The sequence below is a fragment of the Echeneis naucrates genome, chromosome 14, assembly GCF_900963305.1.
Source record: "Echeneis naucrates chromosome 14, fEcheNa1.1, whole genome shotgun sequence".
In the NCBI taxonomy this organism is placed as follows: domain Eukaryota; kingdom Metazoa; phylum Chordata; class Actinopteri; order Carangiformes; family Echeneidae; genus Echeneis; species Echeneis naucrates.
The window spans coordinates 15,780,027-15,799,508 of NC_042524.1; the positions used below are offsets into that span (position 1 = coordinate 15,780,027).

The 19,482-nt window shown below is 41.7% G+C and overlaps 1 protein-coding gene across 10 annotated transcripts; it reads right to left on the reverse strand.

Moving 5' to 3' along the window:
• Window positions 1-4,680: 4,680 nt before the first annotated feature.
• On the reverse strand, window positions 4,681-19,482 carry slc8a4a (solute carrier family 8 member 4a). Of its 10 annotated transcripts, none has more exons than XM_029518952.1 (8): window positions 18,289-19,482; window positions 17,630-18,147; window positions 10,778-10,879; window positions 9,841-9,860; window positions 9,537-9,652; window positions 8,434-8,533; window positions 7,252-7,524; window positions 4,681-6,242 (listed from the first exon to the last, which is right to left on the reverse strand). In XM_029518952.1, exons 1-8 carry the CDS (start codon window positions 19,441-19,443, stop codon window positions 5,863-5,865), a joined length of 2,664 nt encoding a protein of 887 aa, XP_029374812.1. In that variant the 5' UTR covers window positions 19,444-19,482; the 3' UTR covers window positions 4,681-5,862. The 10 variants fall into 10 exon arrangements, with proteins under 10 accessions (XP_029374812.1, XP_029374811.1, XP_029374813.1 ...); XM_029518951.1 differs by having other exon boundaries at window positions 9,537-9,655; XM_029518953.1 differs by lacking the exon at window positions 9,841-9,860 and adding an exon at window positions 9,736-9,747 and having other exon boundaries at window positions 10,773-10,879.

The window sequence follows — 19,482 nt, forward strand, 5'->3', positions numbered from 1 at the left end:
ATGTGTTTTGTTTTTTTTTTAACTTTCAAAAGAGGGTTTCAACAAGCCAAAGCAGTTGGAAGAGATTCTTGGAATTTCTTAATGTAAAATGTTACTTGTACAGTACAAAAGCTTTCAAATGAATAGGAATTATTCCCCTTTGTAGTGATGTAAAAGAATGAATAGGCAAGTATCTCAATATGATCCTTAACTATGTGACTGTGGCCTATTTTCTACTTCTCTTGTTTAGGTAAAGCATCAGAATATTTTTTTCTATCACTGTTAGTGTTAATACAGTCTGTAGAATATATGTAGGTTAAATCTTTCAGCACATTTACCACATGGGTGGGATTATTTAATCAAATGTGCAACAGCTGCAGCAATCTCCTTTATATTCTTCTGCTTACTGGCTCAGATGATTGATAAATTACGTGTAATCAGATTCCAGACTGCTGATATAATTACATTTGGTATCCAGAGCTATTGTTGTAATATAGTTCATGATCATATATATCCATTATCCACGGAGTTTCTATGTAGCAGTTTGAAAGCGACAAATGAATGACTTTTGTGGTCATGATGCATTTTTATTTATTTATATTATTGAAACATTTGTATCTTAAATTGTGACTTCAACAATTACATCAGCTCTTTATATGCACTATTTTTATATGGGTGTAAATCATGTATATTATATTCCTCCGATTTTACCTACATTATATTTCATGCATGCATTTTTGTTCATTTTTGCACAGATAGACTCACACCATTAACTCAGTCAGTATTTTATCTGGCAAAGCTGTCTCTTCCTGAGCTTATGTCCACATTATTTTCTTCATAAGGCGGAGCAGGAAATGTCAGTCCCATTGTGTGAAGTTTTGAGGTTAAATTAGACTCCTGTCAACGATACTGAGAAATGCAGCAGGGAGACACATCAATGCAGGGGTGTAGCAAAGGTTTTGAAAAAGATCTCAAAAAACCGTTGCCAGACATCAATTTGGCAGCGTGCTAACTACCTGCCACTATGGCTGTCTGTGCCCATTTTCAGCCTTTAAAAAAAAAAATCTAAAGCTGGCCCGTCCCATGATAACCTCTCCATGAACATCTCTGATCACCTCAGCTCTCTCCATCAAAGTGAGAGCCTGCTCTCCCCTTTAGATACAGCTGAAGTGTGTCTCACAGAAATGTGAGACCAGAAGAGTCTCACCTTGCCCACTTTTTCTTGTCACCGGCACGCTTCTCTCCTCTTAAAAACACGAAGCACTTCACCTGCCCATCTGTAGTCGGACCCTCTCACAGCTTTGACCCTAATGTTTATTGCATTTATAAAGCTGCAGCAGTTGCCATCCCCGTGGGAGGGTGAGGGATATGCTTACACCTGCTGCAGGTGGTAACATAAGGAGGTGGAAATCTCACATTTGACACCTGCGTTGTAAATGAGCCAGTGTAAGTGCAAAATGTGCAAGGTAAACACTACAATGACGATAAAAACACAATCCATTCACAGGAAGCTGATCTTGTTCTGACATGTTGTACAACAAACAGTTTAACAGGAAGAGAAGGACAATGTTGAATTTCAATCTGCTTCGCTCACCTTTTTCATCTGTTTAGGATCTCACCTTACGAAGCAGAAAAACTTCAGATTTTTTGGCACTAGGGGGCACTGCAAGAAACTATAACTAAGCAACTGCATATTTACACATCTGACAGGTAATATTAGCGCCACTGGCTTGAGCCCTTCTTTTCTTCTCTTAACCCCCCACAGCCTCAGAAAGGAAACGGTTTTCTCTGCCATCCAGTGTAGGGTATACTGAATAATGGAGCTCATTCACTGAAAACAATGGCCTGCTACTGCTGGGAAATAAGATGAGTTGAGAGCAGAGATAGTGAACCAAAACAGGAACTGCAGAGTTGGGGCAATAAGTGTGTGCGGGGGCCTTCACTACATGTAGCGCCTTTCATATCAATTGCCATCATTTCATTAATCACTAATACCAAAATATTTAAAGAGGGATGTGTCAGACCAGAAAATTGTCCCTTGCATGTTTGCAAATATCCCACCGACCTCTGCTCTGCAGCTGAGTAGAACAAGTATGATGTAATTGTGGCAAGGGGCATCATTTCTGCTCAGCTACAGGGTGGAGGTGTGTTGGAGTGGATCAGGGAGTGCAGCTGATGTAAGTTAATAAGTGCTGCTGTATCTGACTAATTACTCTCCTCTGTATGAAGCAGTGGGCTGGGACTTTGAGGGCTAAAACACGGGGGTGCACCATCGCGCTGGCTCGGCAGAACTTTTCCCGAGCAGACACAACCAGAGCTGATGTGTGTTTGAATGTGTATGCACCATAAAGAGCCAGTTCGCAGGTTCTTTATCAGCCATTCTCTTTACCTGCTAATTACTTCACATGGGGCTGCAGCATTTCCCAGTATGCACAGCAAGACCAGTGCCCATCCAGCCCCAATAAGAGAATTCAGGCAAGGCAACAGGGATGACAAGTGATAATGAAATATGTATAAGCTTTGATAAAATGAATGGTTTCATAAAGGCACCATCGCAAATATGAAAATAGCAATAAATCTAACCGGCCACTCACTTATTCCACTTTATTATGAAATGATCATATTCTTATTTATTTTTTAAATATTGAAAATAACCTGGGTGTGGCGAAATATTTGCATAGCACTTCAATGTTTCTGTTCTGCTGCCGCTTCAATTATTTTTGTTGAAACTGGGCCAAGGCCGGATTACCAATAAGACAAAAAGCCCAGGGGCCCCGAGCCCCCAAAGCCCCAGAAGCCAAATTTACTTCATATTATTTGGGTGTACATAATTTGGTTAATTGAAAATGTGTCTGAAATTTGCACCGCTGAATATCATATTAATAAATGAATATACTCAAAAGTCACAATATTACTGTTTATCTTGAAGCTCAGGTCCTATAAACTCATAATGGAAGATTGATTATATTCAGCAAATATCAGCTTATTCCATCTCAGAAGTGCTGCAAGACAGCAAAAACAAACCAGACAAAGAACCAGAAACCGGCAAATATTTCATATTTGCTCCATTCATCATTTATTTGAAATGCAAATTCAATTTTCTGTCAGCGAACTAATTGTGTTCCTTGACACTGTGTGGTGACTGTGCAATGATCGCCTTTCTCAGCTGTTAAAGAATCATTGAAATTAAAATTCACTTTTTTAAGTTTTTAAAGAGAGCTGAAAGTAATCTCACAGTCCAGCAATTCACCAAGTGACACTGTGAGAAAAGTAATAATCCTTTGCCATGGTGGGTGTTCATTTCCCTGCTAATATGTCTGGAAATAATACATGTTTTTGCTCAGACTAAAAGAGGCATAATCATCGGCAACATGGTGTAAGCTCTGGTGGGGGATGTGATAAAGCAATTATTATAAATCAAAACCATGTTCGCTCCCTTTTATTTTTTTTTCTTTATTTTCAGTGATTTTGTTCCTGCTCCTGAACATCAGGAGAAGCAGGCATCAGCATAATGAAACCTAAACCTAACGCTTTTAAAAGCAGACAGTCAGAGCTCTGGGTTCTTTTTCTTTCAACTGTGCCTTTTACAACAACAACAAAAAAAAAAAAAAATCACACTCACTCAGTGTCCTGAGTCTCATGTCTCACAGTGGGAAACACAGTGATACAATTTTATTACATATTATGTAATTAAATTAATAAGAGATGGGGATGTGGTGTCCGGCCGCTTCCCTCCCACAGACTGTGTTTGATGATTAATGTAGTTGTTGTTTATTAAGGTCTGCTTTCCTTTATGTGCTAAAAACAAGCATTGCAGAGAATCGTGATTAAATTTCTATCACTACTGGAGCGGGCAGTTGGCCAGTATGAGTTTGTACACTACTGCTGAACATTGGAGGTTTTATTTAAAAGGTTCCAGACCCAAAATGGCGAATCATTCATTTCTTTACCAATTCCAAAAAATATTGTCATTTATCAGCTTGTGCCCCTCACATTTGACCCCTTAATAAAACTACTAAACCCCAAAACCAGTGAACAAAATGATCCAACTGCATTCAATAAATTAAACTAGCTGCTCTTCAGATAACCTCAGTGGTGATATTCTACATAAGAATTGATGCATCGGTATTTACAATGTAATCATGTAAAAACATGTAATTCTGCAGAATGAAGCTGCCACTTGAATTTATTATGCACTTTTTCCACCACTGTTAAACACAATGCTTGTGGGGTTAAGCTAAATTCTCTATGTGAAGATATTCTCACGTGGCTTTTGCAAACGATCACTTTAGTACAACTAATGGTGTCCTAGATTCAAATAATTTTGGTTACTTGAATGCTATATTTTGGTGCTTGAATGGGCATAATCTGAAAAGAAATCCGGTGTCATCACTGCCTTTTGCTGCCATGTAATCAAAACAACAAGGAAACATACAGCATCATAAATCAGCAACATTTATTTCCACTTTTTATACATTAAACGTGCATATCAATAAAACTCAAACAGATCATATAAATACCTCCACTGTAATACTGTTACAATAAATATGGCTCTACATATTCTAGGTAAAAAAAAAAAAGAAAAAAGAAAACAAAATTCAATATCAACTGCTGTGCGACACAAGAGGACACTCAGGAAATACTGTACATGTCATCTCTTTTAGCACATTTCTCATTTCAAATGTGGACTGGTTTGGCGATTGTGCTGTGATAAGGACCTCACTCTTCGTATAGTCGTTTGAAAAGGGGCCCCATTGCTCTCCACTGTGCTTCGTTACAAAGTGATGCTGCTGAAAAATGTTCACAGTGTCAGAAGGACAGATTAGAAAACTGCCGTCTTTTCCATATCTGTACTGACTGCAGCTTGACCATTTATGGAGTCAGTGGCGATATAGTGTCATGCCTTTTGACAAGATGTGCTGGAGAGCAGAGCAGCACAGATACACACACACACACACACACACGCACGCACGCACACACACACAAAATTATAAATGTGCTCAAAGAATTTATACTTCATAGTACAATTTAAAGCAGTCACTCTGCCCAAAGTTGACTTATGTTCTTTAAAAAACATGTCAAACATGATACTGACTGAGAAAGCTTGGAAAGGGGAGGGCACCAGGCAGTGAGAAGATTATGATACAGCTGTGATTCACATGTACAGGAATACATCAACACATCAACAGCCATGTCAAAAGATCACATACAGTACTTTAAGGTAGATTACCAAGAAACTCTGATCACGTGCAAAAATAAACACACATACTCTTTCACAAAACCCCCACGTACAATGTTCATCTTTTACATGATACACAATGAATAATTCATGTATAGATTGAATAATAAATATCAACAGCTATGTTTTACAGGTCATTTTTAGTAACCTCAGTAATATCTTTCCCTTCATTATCTCAATGTCAAGTGTCACGTCATCCCATGCACAGTCTTTAGTTTTTTTATAAACATCCTTCAAATCTCATGTCAATCTTGTGCTTTCCTAACACTTAAAAACTCAAGTAATTGTCCACAGAGGGAGGACAAGATGGCAGAAGTTTCACATGTCAAATGACAGAAAATTTAATGCTGATAATAATGATAAGATAATAACGTTGTGTGAAGTGTAATGTTTCAAAAGAGGAAGAAAAGTTGAGGAGGGGTTCAGTTTCACTGGTGAAAGCTATCCCTCACAGCGTAGTGGATGGTAGCAAAGTTCCAGAGTCGAAAGATTCAAAGTCAATCAGATATTGTGTGTTATCAATAATAACTAATGATACAAATAGTTATAAACTTCTGTGAAAATAGACAAAAACAGAGCGAAAACACGTTCAGTAGACTGTAAAAACAAGGAGAGGAGTCGTGTCCATGCTTTTCCCCACTGTCTCAGAAACCAGGCACGTGGCAATACGCCTCCAAGGAGGCCAACAGGATGTAGATGAACCAGAGGGAGAGGAAGAGGAACAAGGTGAGGAGCTTGGCTGTCCGTGGACCCCCGAGCTCACCGCCGGCCACACTGGGACGCCGGCGGTAGAGCAGCACCAGCACACAAATGAGTGCCATGATGGTGAAGAGGGTGACGGAGAAGGCCAGGGAGCCCGGGTCCACCTTGAACACCTTGCCTTTGGTCTTCCAGTAAACGGCTGCAATAGTCCACGCCACGCCGATGCCCAGGAACACATTCACCGCATTACTGCCAGTCACATTCCCGATGGAGGCGTCAGCGTACTGGTCCTGGATGGCAGCCACTTTACTGGCAAACGTATCTGTCAAAGAAAGTGAAACATTAATTAAGCACAAAAGGAGAATTTGTATTGGCTGCTGATAATAATGAAAAGACTTTAAAATGTCACCCTGGACCACAAAAGGTGCCAGACTGTTCAAATAATCGAACTCATATATAGCTAGAGCAGTTGGTGAATTACACAGTGACGACAGGGACATGTAATAAAGGCTCCTGGCTGGAATCGAACCAAGAACACCAAAGACATCACAGTGAACATGTCAACCATGAGCCATGACAAAACAAATAGATTTATTTATGACTAATAAATCATTTACTGATGCTTTAAAGAGCTGTTAACACTCTACTGCCTTTAATAAGAGAACGTTTACAGTTGCCTGATTGTGAAAAAATCCCTTTGGTAGTTCTTAGTTCATTATTGAGCTTTAGAGGTGTTAGTCAACTTCATCATCGCTGTAACCAACCTTTCTCAGATTTACCTTTTATTGAGGCACACATAACTTTAGAGTGGATTTAGAATGAGACAGTCTAAAATAATATTTAATAAGTAAACTAAAATAATATGTAGACAAAATATTGAAAGCCAAACATTTAATGGAATGCCAAATTAAAACAGGGGTCACCAAAGAAAGCTCATGTTTCATGTCTCATGTCCACTGCTGCCTGAGGTTACTCTAATGCTTTGATTATTCTCTTTATTCATTATTGGCAGTTCCCAGCATAACAGGTGCGGCTTGAAATAAAGTGTGTGGGGCTCTCTGAGCTAAAACATTCGTGGCTCTCTGTGGCAGTGTTTAGGACAGTGGAAAGGGAATGCAATTAGGCACCACGGAAAGAATGACAAATGAAATAGTGTTTTTCCCTGTTTGTGGCTTGTCAATCTTCAAGAGGTGTGGAGAAAATTCATCTGACAGCGCAGGAGGAGGCAAAGGTTGTCTCTTCAAGCAGCTGCTTCGTCTTCCCAGGAAAACCCCCCGAGGAAAGCTGGGGCACGTCTGGTGTTAGATTAGCTAGACGGCACGCATGCCTACCTGGAACTGAGGTGCCGAGGGCCACAAACACCACAGCGGTGACTGAGTCTTTGAGACCAATGGTGCAGCCAAAATGAGAGGCCAAGTCTCCGGTCACAGCCGTCAGAACGCCAATGAGGGAAATGGACACAAAGAAGCAGGCCCAGCCGTTCCAGTACTCAGTGGGTGGGACAAAGGCAAAGAGGACCTTCCAGAAAACTGTCAGGAAGTGCATAATGTAGTCGAAGCACGATGGCAAGCGTTCCTCCCCGCTCTCCTCTTCGTCATCATCACCTGGGGAAGACAGAAAAGAAATGAATGGCCTGGAAAACACATGCACGTTTCAGTTTCCTGATTCAGACCTTTACCTTTGTCTCATGCCATGAATGTTTTTTCATAGATTTTCAAAGATTTCATAGACTTTCAGAGACTTTTTTCAAGATTAAATCTTAAAAGAGTTGGTGAAACAATAAATAGATCCAGCGTCATGTTTGAATCAAATATCTCTGAGAAGCAAAATCCAGCCAGAAATCCATGTGAATCCATTTTGCATATGTGGGGGAGTTAACCTTTACAAATCCTCACGATAAATGTGTAAATATAGCTCTGACGCAGTCATTGAGACATACGGATAGACAGGAAATGTATTATTATCTATTCATGTACACGCTGCATGAAAATCTGAGTGACCTCAGTCAGGCAAAGAAAGGGGAAAAGAGGGCATATTAACAAAATCGCACATCCCTGGTAAGTCAGCTTTTAGCCCAAATGCTTCATGTACTAGTGCAGATCTAAAAGGTTCATAAAGCCAAATGAATGAAACGGCCAATTAAAAAGGGTTCACCATACCGCATACAGTACTCTGACAGAAATTCTTCAGACTGGTCAACTGGCTGGTTTAGTTTTTGTAATGCTCTACATGAGGAATTCACACGTCTTGCATTTTTACAACCTGTCTGGATTAAAAGGAGGAAGCAAACAGGCACAGAACTGGCTAAATGTACGGAAATAGGCTTTCATTTCAAGCTCTTTCATTCATTATACTAAATTGGGGGTTTAAAAAAAAAAAAAAAAAAAAAAGCAAAACACAAACACACAAAAAAAGAACCCAAAACAGAACAGCAGTGAGGCAGGTGAGGGGCAGCAGGTGGGCGAAGTTGTGGCCTGCAGGCTGAGACGTCCACAGATCTCAGAGGGACTCACCTGCACTGACTGTGACGGCACTGACAAACTGCTCTCTCCAGCTGCTGCTCCCCACCACCAGAGCCAGGTTGGTCTTCTTGATCAGCTTGTCCACGGTGCTCTGCAGGAGGCCACGAAGACACGGGCATGAGAACAAGGCAGGTGGGAGATATGAACACTGAGACCGGAGAAACCGATGTGGTGGTTAAGAGGGAATTAAGTGCGTCTGTCCTTCTCCTGCTGTGGTGCATGGTGGGTAACCAGAACAGAAGCAGAGAAGCACAAAACCCTGCTGTCCCTCAGGAAAAAGGCACTTTGCCAGCATAAAGCAGCTTTACGCCCGTGCAGAGAATAGAGTGTCAGCATGTGATGCTGAAGCCCCAAATAACAGTAGCATCATATTACAAGTGAAATTTGGTCTTAAAACTTTACCCACGAAGCTCAGATTACTCATCGTGGCAATCCCAGTGCAAACTTGGACAAACACTTGTGACGAAGCAGTCACATCACAGCTGTGAAAAATGAACCCAGATACACTCAACAAAAGACGTTTCATTTAACATTAATTTTGTGATTCAGTCATTTTTGTCGGTTGAAAGTTCCCCCTAAATACAAGAGGAAGTATTTTAAGTACATTACAGTTAAATTTTCATAACTAATTTGACCATGCAGGCTAAATAAGATGACGATTGAGTGACTCTCCTGGCACAGCTATTAGTTACATGCATCTGATGGGTGATAATTTATCACCTATCTCTGGTTACATCAAATATTACTCTCCAATGCATATCCAGCATAATATGAAATAACCTATACTGTTATATTGGATGAAAATCATCAACGTTTTATTTTGTCTCTCTCGATTCAACATATTGAATGGATTGAAAGTAACTCAAGAGATGAGCACTCTGCTGCTAAATTATTAAGAGGGCGTACTTGTTGGTCTTGGTTTGTTTTTCTGTTCTCTATAATTTAGAGGGTTGTGAAAGTCTCAGCTCTAACAAGCGTATGAGTGCGAAGAAAAAGTCAAAACTTGTAGTGTTCATCAATCCTTCTCAGCTCCTTAGATGGTACAAAATAAGCAAAAGTCGCTGAGATGAGTATGGAAGTGAGCTTTGAGTTACCTTAAATTCGTAAGACTCCTCAATGACCACCTCCAGCTTAGTGTGCTCTCCCAGACAGGGGCAGCCCATCTTTGACACGTCCTCAGGTCCTACCACTGTCTTATTATCGTTTGTGTCTCCTGCAGAGAAGGAATAAATGCGCAAACTTTCAGGCCGTGGGCACAGGGAGAGATTTATTACAAGATGTAATGATCACGACAGACAGTCTTCCCTGAGTACTGCCGCAGTCATTCTAATGCGATATCTTTTGTCTAAATCTCTGGTAGCAGTCAGAAATGTCCTCAGAGGGTGATAATGCATTCACCATGGAATAATAAAAGATAACTTGACAGCAAGAAAAAAAAAGAGAGAGAGAAAGAAATGCAAGCCTGCAAATTGAATCTCAGAATTCATTAAAATGGGGGAAATGTGAAATGTTATTAACAAAAAAAGATATGTGTTAATTTTATTGGCATCTGATTTATTTGGATTCATGGTTTACTAAGTCATTGTCACTGCCTTATTATTTAAATTTTGTCAGTATTTTGCAATTGTTGATTTCATTCTCATTGTTTTCATGGATAAAGTATAATTCAGAGAGCATTTTATTAATATAAATAGGACCCCTATATGATCTGGTATGTTGCTGACATGGGAATTGAGCATGTTAAGGGTCCCCCCCATGGCATCAGGAGTCACGCTAAAATACAAGCAGGACGAATAAGTCAAATTTCCATCTGTTGATTCATTTCAAAAAGTGCTTGTTGTGCATTTCACACAAATCTAGATATGCTGTATGACCTTGGCAAGCTTGCGTCACTGTGACAAAGTCATTAAATGACCAACTGTGCACACACTAATTAAGTCGTTATACATGTTTTATTATTTGCAAAACAGTGAAGCTATTCAGCAGCGGCACGCCATTAAAATAGAATCAAATCTTATGTGTAAATTTCTACTTTCTTTTGGGAGTCCTTACAATACATTTTTAACAACATACAAAATACACAATTCTTTAAACTCTCATCCCTTTCAGCTGTCCCCCTGACCTAAAGTGCAACAAGTAAACCTTGACCCCTTAGTATAAAGCAGCACATATAAACACACTAATGAGACAAAAGACATCACAATTCAGACCTTGAAGTTAAACACATAACTGAACAGATCCCAAGAAACGACACAAAATATGAAGGAGAAGCCATAAAATGATAACGAAGACGCTACTGTTGCAACATTTATCGGTGGCCTTCAACTCACCATGCCTCTGTCCCACCTCCAGCAGGATAGGCTCCTCCAGTATGATCGTGAAGGTCTTGTTCTTCTCGTACTCCTCATCATCAATGATCTTCACATTTAACAGCTTCCTAAAAGAGGAAGGGTAAAGACAGAAGGAAAGGATGGAGCCAAAGAGTGGTCACTTCATTAATTAGCTTTCTTCAGGGAATATGAGTTAACCTGCGATGAGCCTTTGTTACCTAAACCTGATCCAAAATAGATTTCACCCAGTGAAAGCTCAGCCCAGGCTTTTGTACACACTCGAATAAAACCAGTGTAGCCAAGAGGTAGACTGCCTACACAATGAATCATGAATCTGTTAGATAAGAAGACGGCAGCTCAAGATTATGGGAAGATTAACCATTATTCTCTAGTGTAGGACACTATGTACCATATGAAATATTAACATATATTTTTTTTTTCCAGGCATCCCACAAGAGGGCGAACTCCTTCTACATGATTAATTCCGTTAGAGTAGTAGTGAAATAGCCCACACCCCTCCTACACACTTCAACTTATAAGTCAGAGGAAATTGGACTATTTTTATCTTATTGTCTGTGGAAATTAAGCAGTGCCTTTCCACGGGTGCATGCAGGTTAAAGACGACTTGGAACTAATCTGTGACCGACATGTTTTGCTCAGCCTGCTTCGTTCTCTTACAGTGTCAGTGAGTTTTTCTCGCCCTTCTCCCTCCATCTCCATAATGATATGTGGGTGGCCGTCTATTTCTGTCTACACATATACACTCAGGATTCGACAACACGCAGGCACAGCGTTTGCTTGAAGAAGAGAAGAAGTTTATTTTAAAAACATGAATGGTACGTCACCGGCTGTCAAATGTCAGAGAGTCACGCCAGTGGAAGCGAGGGGGGATCGCAGCTCAGCGTGGAGTCCTTACAGTGGAAAGAAAAGCCTTCATCTTTAACACAAGCTGCTGTTGTTGAGTGTTGTATGTACAGTTCCAAGGTGAGTTTTACTTTGAAGCATCACAGAAATTCCTTAAAATAAATCATGACGGTTCAGTTGCTATGGACCACGTTCACGCAGCAGCCATTTTGACATTACAACACACTTAAGCCCGATACTGTTTGTCCTGCTGCAGTGTATCATGCTGAACAGAATGTAAGTGTCAGAGAGACAAGCATTAGCATTTCAGAGGCCTCTGACTAAAATACAAACAGGAAGTGAAAGGCAGTCAAAAAGCAGCAGCATGGAGTCAGGTTCATGCACGGCATCAGGCCAATTAGCTGCTCATTTAAAACTCACCCCCGAGTCCAGAGCTCATTTGCTCACATTACAGACAAAAGGCGAGTAATAATTACAGTGAAGACAAACAAAGTCAAAACTGACTCAAGAGTCCAAAATACAGAAAAACGTTTTTTTATTTTACCATAAACAAAGATGAACAACTCAATGTCAAATTGGAGCTAATGGGACGGTGAAATCAGCAGTACATTGTGGTATTTATATTTGTGTGAGGAAATTGGACTTTACGACAATGTCTAGTTGAAATTATTGAGACTGACAGGTAGAGAGGTAGTAATCCCCTATTAACATGCTAAACTGGTAGTAGCATCATTGCTTGATTATCTACTACAAAATGGTAAAACAGGTCCTCATTTTGAGAAATGTATTGTCTTGGAGAGGGTTAGATAAGAGGCTTGACTCATTCCAGTTAGAGCTATTTTATCAAAGCAATACGAAGTTAGAAATAGTCTATTCACCATCAGCAGTCCAAATTTGTATGAAGTGTATGAAGAACATTCTGGAATTTAAGCGAAAAAAAGAAAAGAAAAAAAAAAGCACACGTTTTTCAGTGGAATTTTTTTTTTTGTTTCCATGCATGTAAGTTTGAAATGGCCACTGAGAGTGAGCAGGTTCATGGATAACAGGATAGGATTCTGCCTTCTGAGCACAGTTGGACTTTGTAAAGCCCTCACTTGCCCCATATCACATTTCACTGTGTGCCGGTCATCCCTCCATTACAGGGATAGTTTCTGAGAAGTCGCGCTGGGAAGCAGATCTGTCTATTGTGTCTGTCAGACAGACAGCCATGGACCTCTGAGCACTAATCTTTACCTGAAGCAGTCATAATCTCTCCTGTTGTGTGGATAATCCTGAAGATGACTAAGAGTCTGGCTTCTTCTTTATACAAGAGCTAATAAAACTGGAGAGTACATCTCCCATTTTCTGCGTGTATTGTATGTGATTCATCTGTAAATTAATTGACTAAATTATGTTGGCTTAACCGGAGGATGTGAACCAGGGTCCCAGGGTGGTGCTCTCATTTTAAGAAAGAAGGACTGGGCTATTTCCTACAGAAGCTCTGAGCCCTTTTCATTAGGAGTTTTCCTCTCCTCCACATTCTGGGTCGACCCGGTGAGGATGCTCCAGTCTCCTCCCACAGTCAAACGACATATAGAGTAAGTAATGAAGACTGGAGACTCCAAACTGCCTACAGGCAGAGTGTGGGTGATTCTAATGCCTCTATGTTCACCCTATCTATTTTTTTCTACCCTCTCAGTGCTACGAGAGACTCCAGTCCTTCTAAGACCCTGACAAAAATGAAGGCAGCAGGGAGAATGAGTGAATCACTATACAATATGCATGGCAGTATGTAAAATGCCCCCAACTGAAAGGGACACTGCCATTCAGTAGCCATGGATCAAACTTGCGTGTCAGCACCTATCTGCCATGCTGAAGTGTCCTTGAGCAGGATGAAGAATCTCCACCAGCTCCAGAGAGACAGCAGTCGAGCTGAATATGAGAAAAGCTATGTCTCATATGGCCAGCAGACAAAATGAACACAATATTTTGTCTCCACTGTTATGTGTTATTAGGTTATGATGTACAGAATACTAATATGAAATAACATTGTTTTGACAGTGATATGGATAAATGACCAAATCTCTGATAACTTGTGCGGCAAAATTACAGCGAAAGGCTTTATGATACTGGCACTAATGAGCACAGTTAGAGAAGAGGGAGAAGGAAACTCAATATATAACCAGACTCTGTGAAGCTGTAATTATGCACAGTGGTGCTTAGAACTAAAGGCTAATGTCAGAATGCTGACATGCATGCAATGGCAGTGCTAACATGCTGATGTTTGCAGGTACGATCTTTACCATAGTAACAGCAAATGATTTAGTTTTAACAGTTATCATAACAAAATAGTTCATGGTCCACTGCATCTCTGTTAAACTCTCAAGAACACCACGTAGTCCAACATACAAGTGCTCGCCTTACCTTCTGGATAACATGTCAGGATAACAACACTAACAACACCACTATCAAGTCAACTCTTTCTTCATTTTTCTCTGCGGTTTCTGGGTACTGGGTCTGACACCTGGGTCACAGTTACACAAAACATTTATACACTCATTCATTCCTCTTCTACCACTTATCCGTTTCCGGGTCGTGGGGGGCTCACATCGGGTGAGGGCGGGGTTGCCAGTCCATCGCGGCACAGAAAACATGTCCCATAATATCATAATACTATACGTTATCATTTTATATAGACAGCAAGTGCAGATGAAGCTGATGGGAATGTCTTTCATTTTAACATTTAGTGAGTATGTAGCCACAAACTTGAATGTTGACGTCACAATGAAAAGGTCAGGTCCCATCAAATTTACTGCAATTTATCCTCAGAGGAGCATGACTTCTTGGTGAGAACTTTCTCTCAAAAGCATTAATGTGAAGCTCATAGCAACACTAGAGGGGATCAGGGGATTGATCCTTTGGATCTAAATCTCTTGGAGCAATGAACTATGAACTATTTCTGTGTCAGTCACACTCATCATGTAGGGACCATAGATGTCTGTGACAACATGGCACCACCCAGGAGATGGTGAGACATTTTGGATCAAAGTCATGGACGGACAAGAGCTGCTATCCATTAGGCCACGTCCAGCAAAGCTAAAATGTGCAGCCTAATTATATAAATTAGATCTGACAAACTTAAAATGTTACACTGATTGTTAAAAAAAAAACAAAAAAAAAAAAACAGCAAAGTGTTGACGTTATCCAGCCATGACTCTGCAGCTCTTCTTTCATCCATGTTTTTCGGGAAGTTCAGGATGTTGTCGATCCTGACTACATTAGGCATGTGAAGTAAAGAATATCAGGGTATTGATTTCCCTTTTCAGAAGTGATCTCCTCATCTCTTTCATCTTGCCTTATGTAACTGCCCCCGTTATCCACTTCTGCCTCAACTGGTGTATGGTGCCACACATTTTGAGGCGCAAAAAGAGAAACAGAAGGAAGCTACGCCTAAGCATCAAAGGGTCTTTGCAGATCTTCCTCTAATCCATACACTGAATGTAAAATGGTTCTCTATGTCAACCTGTTTATTTTGGCTCAGAGGTTTGCGTCTGTACATCATAATCTATTTACTGCAGTGCAGAATTTAGATGGTAAATTATTATTAAATGGTACGCCTACATTTTAAACCATTCATCTTGGCGCTGTGTCAAAAGCTTAAAATCTGGCTTCTTCCTTTCTGCTCTCCGAGTGCTTGAATATTGACGGCAGATGTACGCACGTTCATAATCACACACGTACGGCCACAAAAATCAGGAGACGCAGTAACATGTAGAAAAACACAGAGCTGCCCACGGGGGCCAGCTCTTTGTCCTGAATGCACAGGGAAACACTTGGGTGAGAAAAACCAGCTCCACTTTGGCATGCTTCCTGAGCAATAAGGAGCGCAGATATAAATTTAACACACAGCATGTGCTCAGAGACAGAAACTAGTCCTTGGGTATATGTACTTTGAGATGACAATGCTCAGTGATGGGGTTTCACCCGCATCTGTTCACAGGGCAGACTCAGCAGCAAATTAAATAACCTCATGAAAAATTCATTTTGACTCGAGCATCTGAGTAGTGCCAAGTGGGGACAAAATGCAATCTTGTTGGACGACTTCAAGTCTCAAAAATGTATTTAATTTGGGAACTTTCCCTGGATAGCTCTACACTAGCTCTGGTCAATATCTTTATGCTGCAAATAGAGAAAAAACACTGCCTGTCTCCAACAATCATATAGCTTTAACGTTTTGACGATAGATATTTTGGATTTGAAAGGCAAGTGAGCTGCTGCGACTTGATGTAGCTCATGTGTACATGTTTTGAATGACAAATAAAGCACGCTGTACCTTGAGCCAGCTGGCAATCTTGACTGAAAGTCTGAGTCAAACCTGCCCACCTATGATCAGAGTAGCCTACTCCCATATTCCCCTTTAAGACCTTCCTTGCTGTTCAAAGAAGCAGAGGAGAAGCTGAGCACAGTTTGGGCAGTTCCTGTTGCATTTATTTTCATCAGTTTCTGCTGCAAAACTGTCCTGCTCCCCTGGATCCTCCCGTCCATTCTCCTCCGCCTCCTGCTGAATGGCAAATGTCATGGAGAGCACAGAAGCAAATCATACAAAATGTGCAGATGCTTGTGTCGCTGTCAGCATGCTACAGTCTGGCGAACAGAGTCTTGGCTGAGTTGGTGAGGATTAATGCTCAGTTCCCATTTGAGTGCAGATACAAGCTGCCCACCTCTCATCTTGGATTGCTATCCACCATTGTCTCATTAACTGCACCTTCTCTAGCTGTTTGTGTTGTGTTGAGAACTTTCGGGACTCGTTTAACCCCTCCTCACTCACTTTAATTGCTGTGGAAGCCGGAGAAGCTCTTTTTAGTACCGCTTTGGAGCGACTTTTTTTTGATGTGCTTTTAAAGTGGATTCATCAGACAAACACAGACATGCAGCTCTTCGAAATGCACACGGGCAAAGTTGCAAAAAGAAAGCCAACACACTGATAAATGTGCATGAACGAACTGAGAAAACCTGTGAAATATATTCAGATCTCACCTGCACTGTGAGCAGAAAAAAGGACAAACGAGAAGATGTGCATTCTCTTTGACACCACGTATTCACCTGCCTTTGCTCCCACTTCGCCGACCTACACAGCACACCTACGCACGAGCCCTGAAATCCTCTTCATGCAGACAGCACCTCGCTGTGCTGTAAATTATTTTGTGATAAGCTTGATGCAATTGAAGGCATTTTCTTTTTTCTTTTTTTTTATTTTCCTTTAGAAAAGGCGAAAAAAAATTTTATAAAATCTCAGATCCAGATAATTGCCAGGTTCTCCGCTCATCTCATCAAAATAATCCTCACCTCAACAAGAGTGGCCTACTCATCATTCAGCCAACCCTTCCACACAATATTCAAGAGAAGAGCTGGAAAAACATCATGCTTTCACCCTTCCTCCCTGCTCTTTTCATCAGCTGCTCTGCTGCTGCTTCCACGAGCCCTTTTGTTAAAATTATCACACAGGTTTCATCACATACACCTGTTTCAGTGGTTGCTCATCACTCATACTTATTTCTGTGTGTGCCGCTGGTCTGATATTCTTACCTCCGCTTTGTCACTCACATACACTCCCGTTGTTTCCTGCAATGGCGTTCTCATTGCTCTGTAATACAATGAACCCTTGCTGAAAAACCCAAAGCTCTGCCTGTTAGGGCTGCATCCATTCATAGAAAGCAGCTCATGCACTTCTCCTTTTCCTTGTTCTTCATCTTTTACATCAGCCACAATGTTTCATTATCTGCCTCACAATTATACCGTCTTATCCTCCCACATCTTTCTTCTGAAAGCTCTAAACTTGTCAGAGTGAACACATGCGTGATTCATTAAAACTGTCTTTTCATCCTTTAGGGGTGAATAGACAACCTACAGTAATCTAGCAGGACTGTTCAACAAACCATTGTGTGGGTTGTGATGTTTGATCAGGTTATTAGAAGCACCAACAAAGCATCAAAAAAGGAAGAACTGCTACTCACATGGTCTCGTCGTTCTGAAACTCCAGTTTGCCAGACACCTCCTCGTAGTCCTCGCCGGCCTTGGCAGTGCCCTCGACGCTGTGGTAAGGTACCGCTACCTTCCCCCTCGCCCCGGACGTCCGGTGAACCTTCACCTGCATGTTGCCAATGCTCTCACTGACCCTGGTGGAGTTGCTCTCAAATGTAAAAATGCCAGCGTGGTCATCGTCGTAGATGGTTACCGTGGCGGTGTGAGCGTTGCCCAAGGCAGCCTTTGGAGGAACGTGTGAGACGATGCCCACCGTGCTGTTGCTGGAGGTGATGGAGTTGGGCTCCAGGATGGCGACCTCCGCCCGGTGCACAATACGTGGGTTACTAAGGCGCACATAGAAGTGCTCGTCCTCTTCAAAAATGTCATCATCGATAACACCAACAGTGAATTCTTTTGTCGTCTCACCGGGCTTGAAGACCAAAGTGCCTTCAGCAAACTCATAGTCTGAGCCTGCATTGGCAGTGCCGTCCTCTGTACGGTAGTCCACCTGGGAAATGATAAAAGAAAGCGATTTTATCAATTATTTAGTGACTGAGGTTATACTGAAATGCTGAATTATTAATACTTAAGTTGTTTTTAAATTGACCTTGAGCATTTACAATATTCCCATCATTAGTTCACCTCCTACCTTCACTGTGCAGCCGCTCTCTCCACCGTGCCGGCTCACTGAGAGCTTTAATGAGCCGCAATTCTCAAAGCACTGGTAGTGAGAGGGGTCAAACTGCAGGTAGATGGTGTTGGGATCTTCTTCCTGCCCGCTGGCCTCATGACAGCTCACCACCTTCCTGGCCTGGTCAGCGGCATGCTTTTTCAAGATGTTCCCAGCTCCGATCATCATGCGAGTGGCTTGAATGCGATAGAAGGCCCGACTCTTCTGTTGCTGGACTAGTACTTGATAGTTGGCCATCTCAATCAACTGCTCCATGTCTTTCTCTGGGTGTCTCTGCTTTAACTCTTTCAGAGTGCGAGCCATTTCCCTTCGGGCCTCTTCCTCCTGATCTTGCTCAGCACTCATCCCTCCACCTTCCTCCACCCCTTCTAGCATCCCATCCAGAGCCTCTTTGGGATGAGTGTGGGAGTTCACACCTTGGCCGTCCATCTCCAGGTCCATCTTAGTGAACATGGCATCTCCTTCTGACTCAATGATGATACCACGTGTCTTGTCAGCGCGATATCGCTTTTTGACATACTTGTAGAAGAGCAGGCGGCGGTCTGCAATCCAGGCTTGCAGCACACATAGAGGGAAGAAGAAGAAGGTGAGGACAGCTTCCCAAACCTGCACCTCTCCGGGGGAGAACACAGACAGGATGAGGTATAGCCAGATGTAGGCAAAAATGCTCCAGGCAGCAGTGACAAAAAACACCCGCAGGTGCTTTATCTTGCGTGTTTCATTTTCTGGCACCACATATACGCAGAGAGCGATGATAATGAACATGTTGAACGCAGCACTGCCCACAATGGTGCTAGGACCCAGAGCTCCAGACTCAAAATTGTGGCCGACCACTTCGATGACAGACAGCAGGATCTCCGGTGCTGATGAGCCCAGCGCCATCAGGGTCAGGTTTGATACCGTCTCGTTCCAGATGCGCACGGTAGTTGTTGTGGTCTCACCATTGGGCTTTTTGATGGTGATCTCCTTTTCCTGAGAGGTGATGACCTCGATAGAAGACATGAAGCGGTCTGCGATAATGGACATGCCCAGGAACATGTATATTAGAGCTGCAAAGTAAACAATGGCGCGCGCCACCTTGTCGCCTACGGCAGGGTTTTGGGGGTTCCACATGGGTAACACCACACCTTCAGAGCAGTTGTTGTTACTGGA

Coding starts and splice junctions, on each gene's coding strand:
- slc8a4a (XM_029518945.1), bottom strand. CDS start 19,443: ATGTGGAACCCCCAAAACCCTGCCGTAGGCGACAAGGTGGCGCGCGCC. Junction 8,534..9,536: donor AGGAGTCTTACGAATTTAAG/GTAACTCAAAGC, acceptor GGCCTCCTGCAG/AGCACCGTGGACAAGCTGAT. Junction 7,525..8,433: donor TGCCGTCACAGTCAGTGCAG/GTGAGTCCCTCT, acceptor TGTCTTCCCCAG/GTGATGATGACGAAGAGGAG.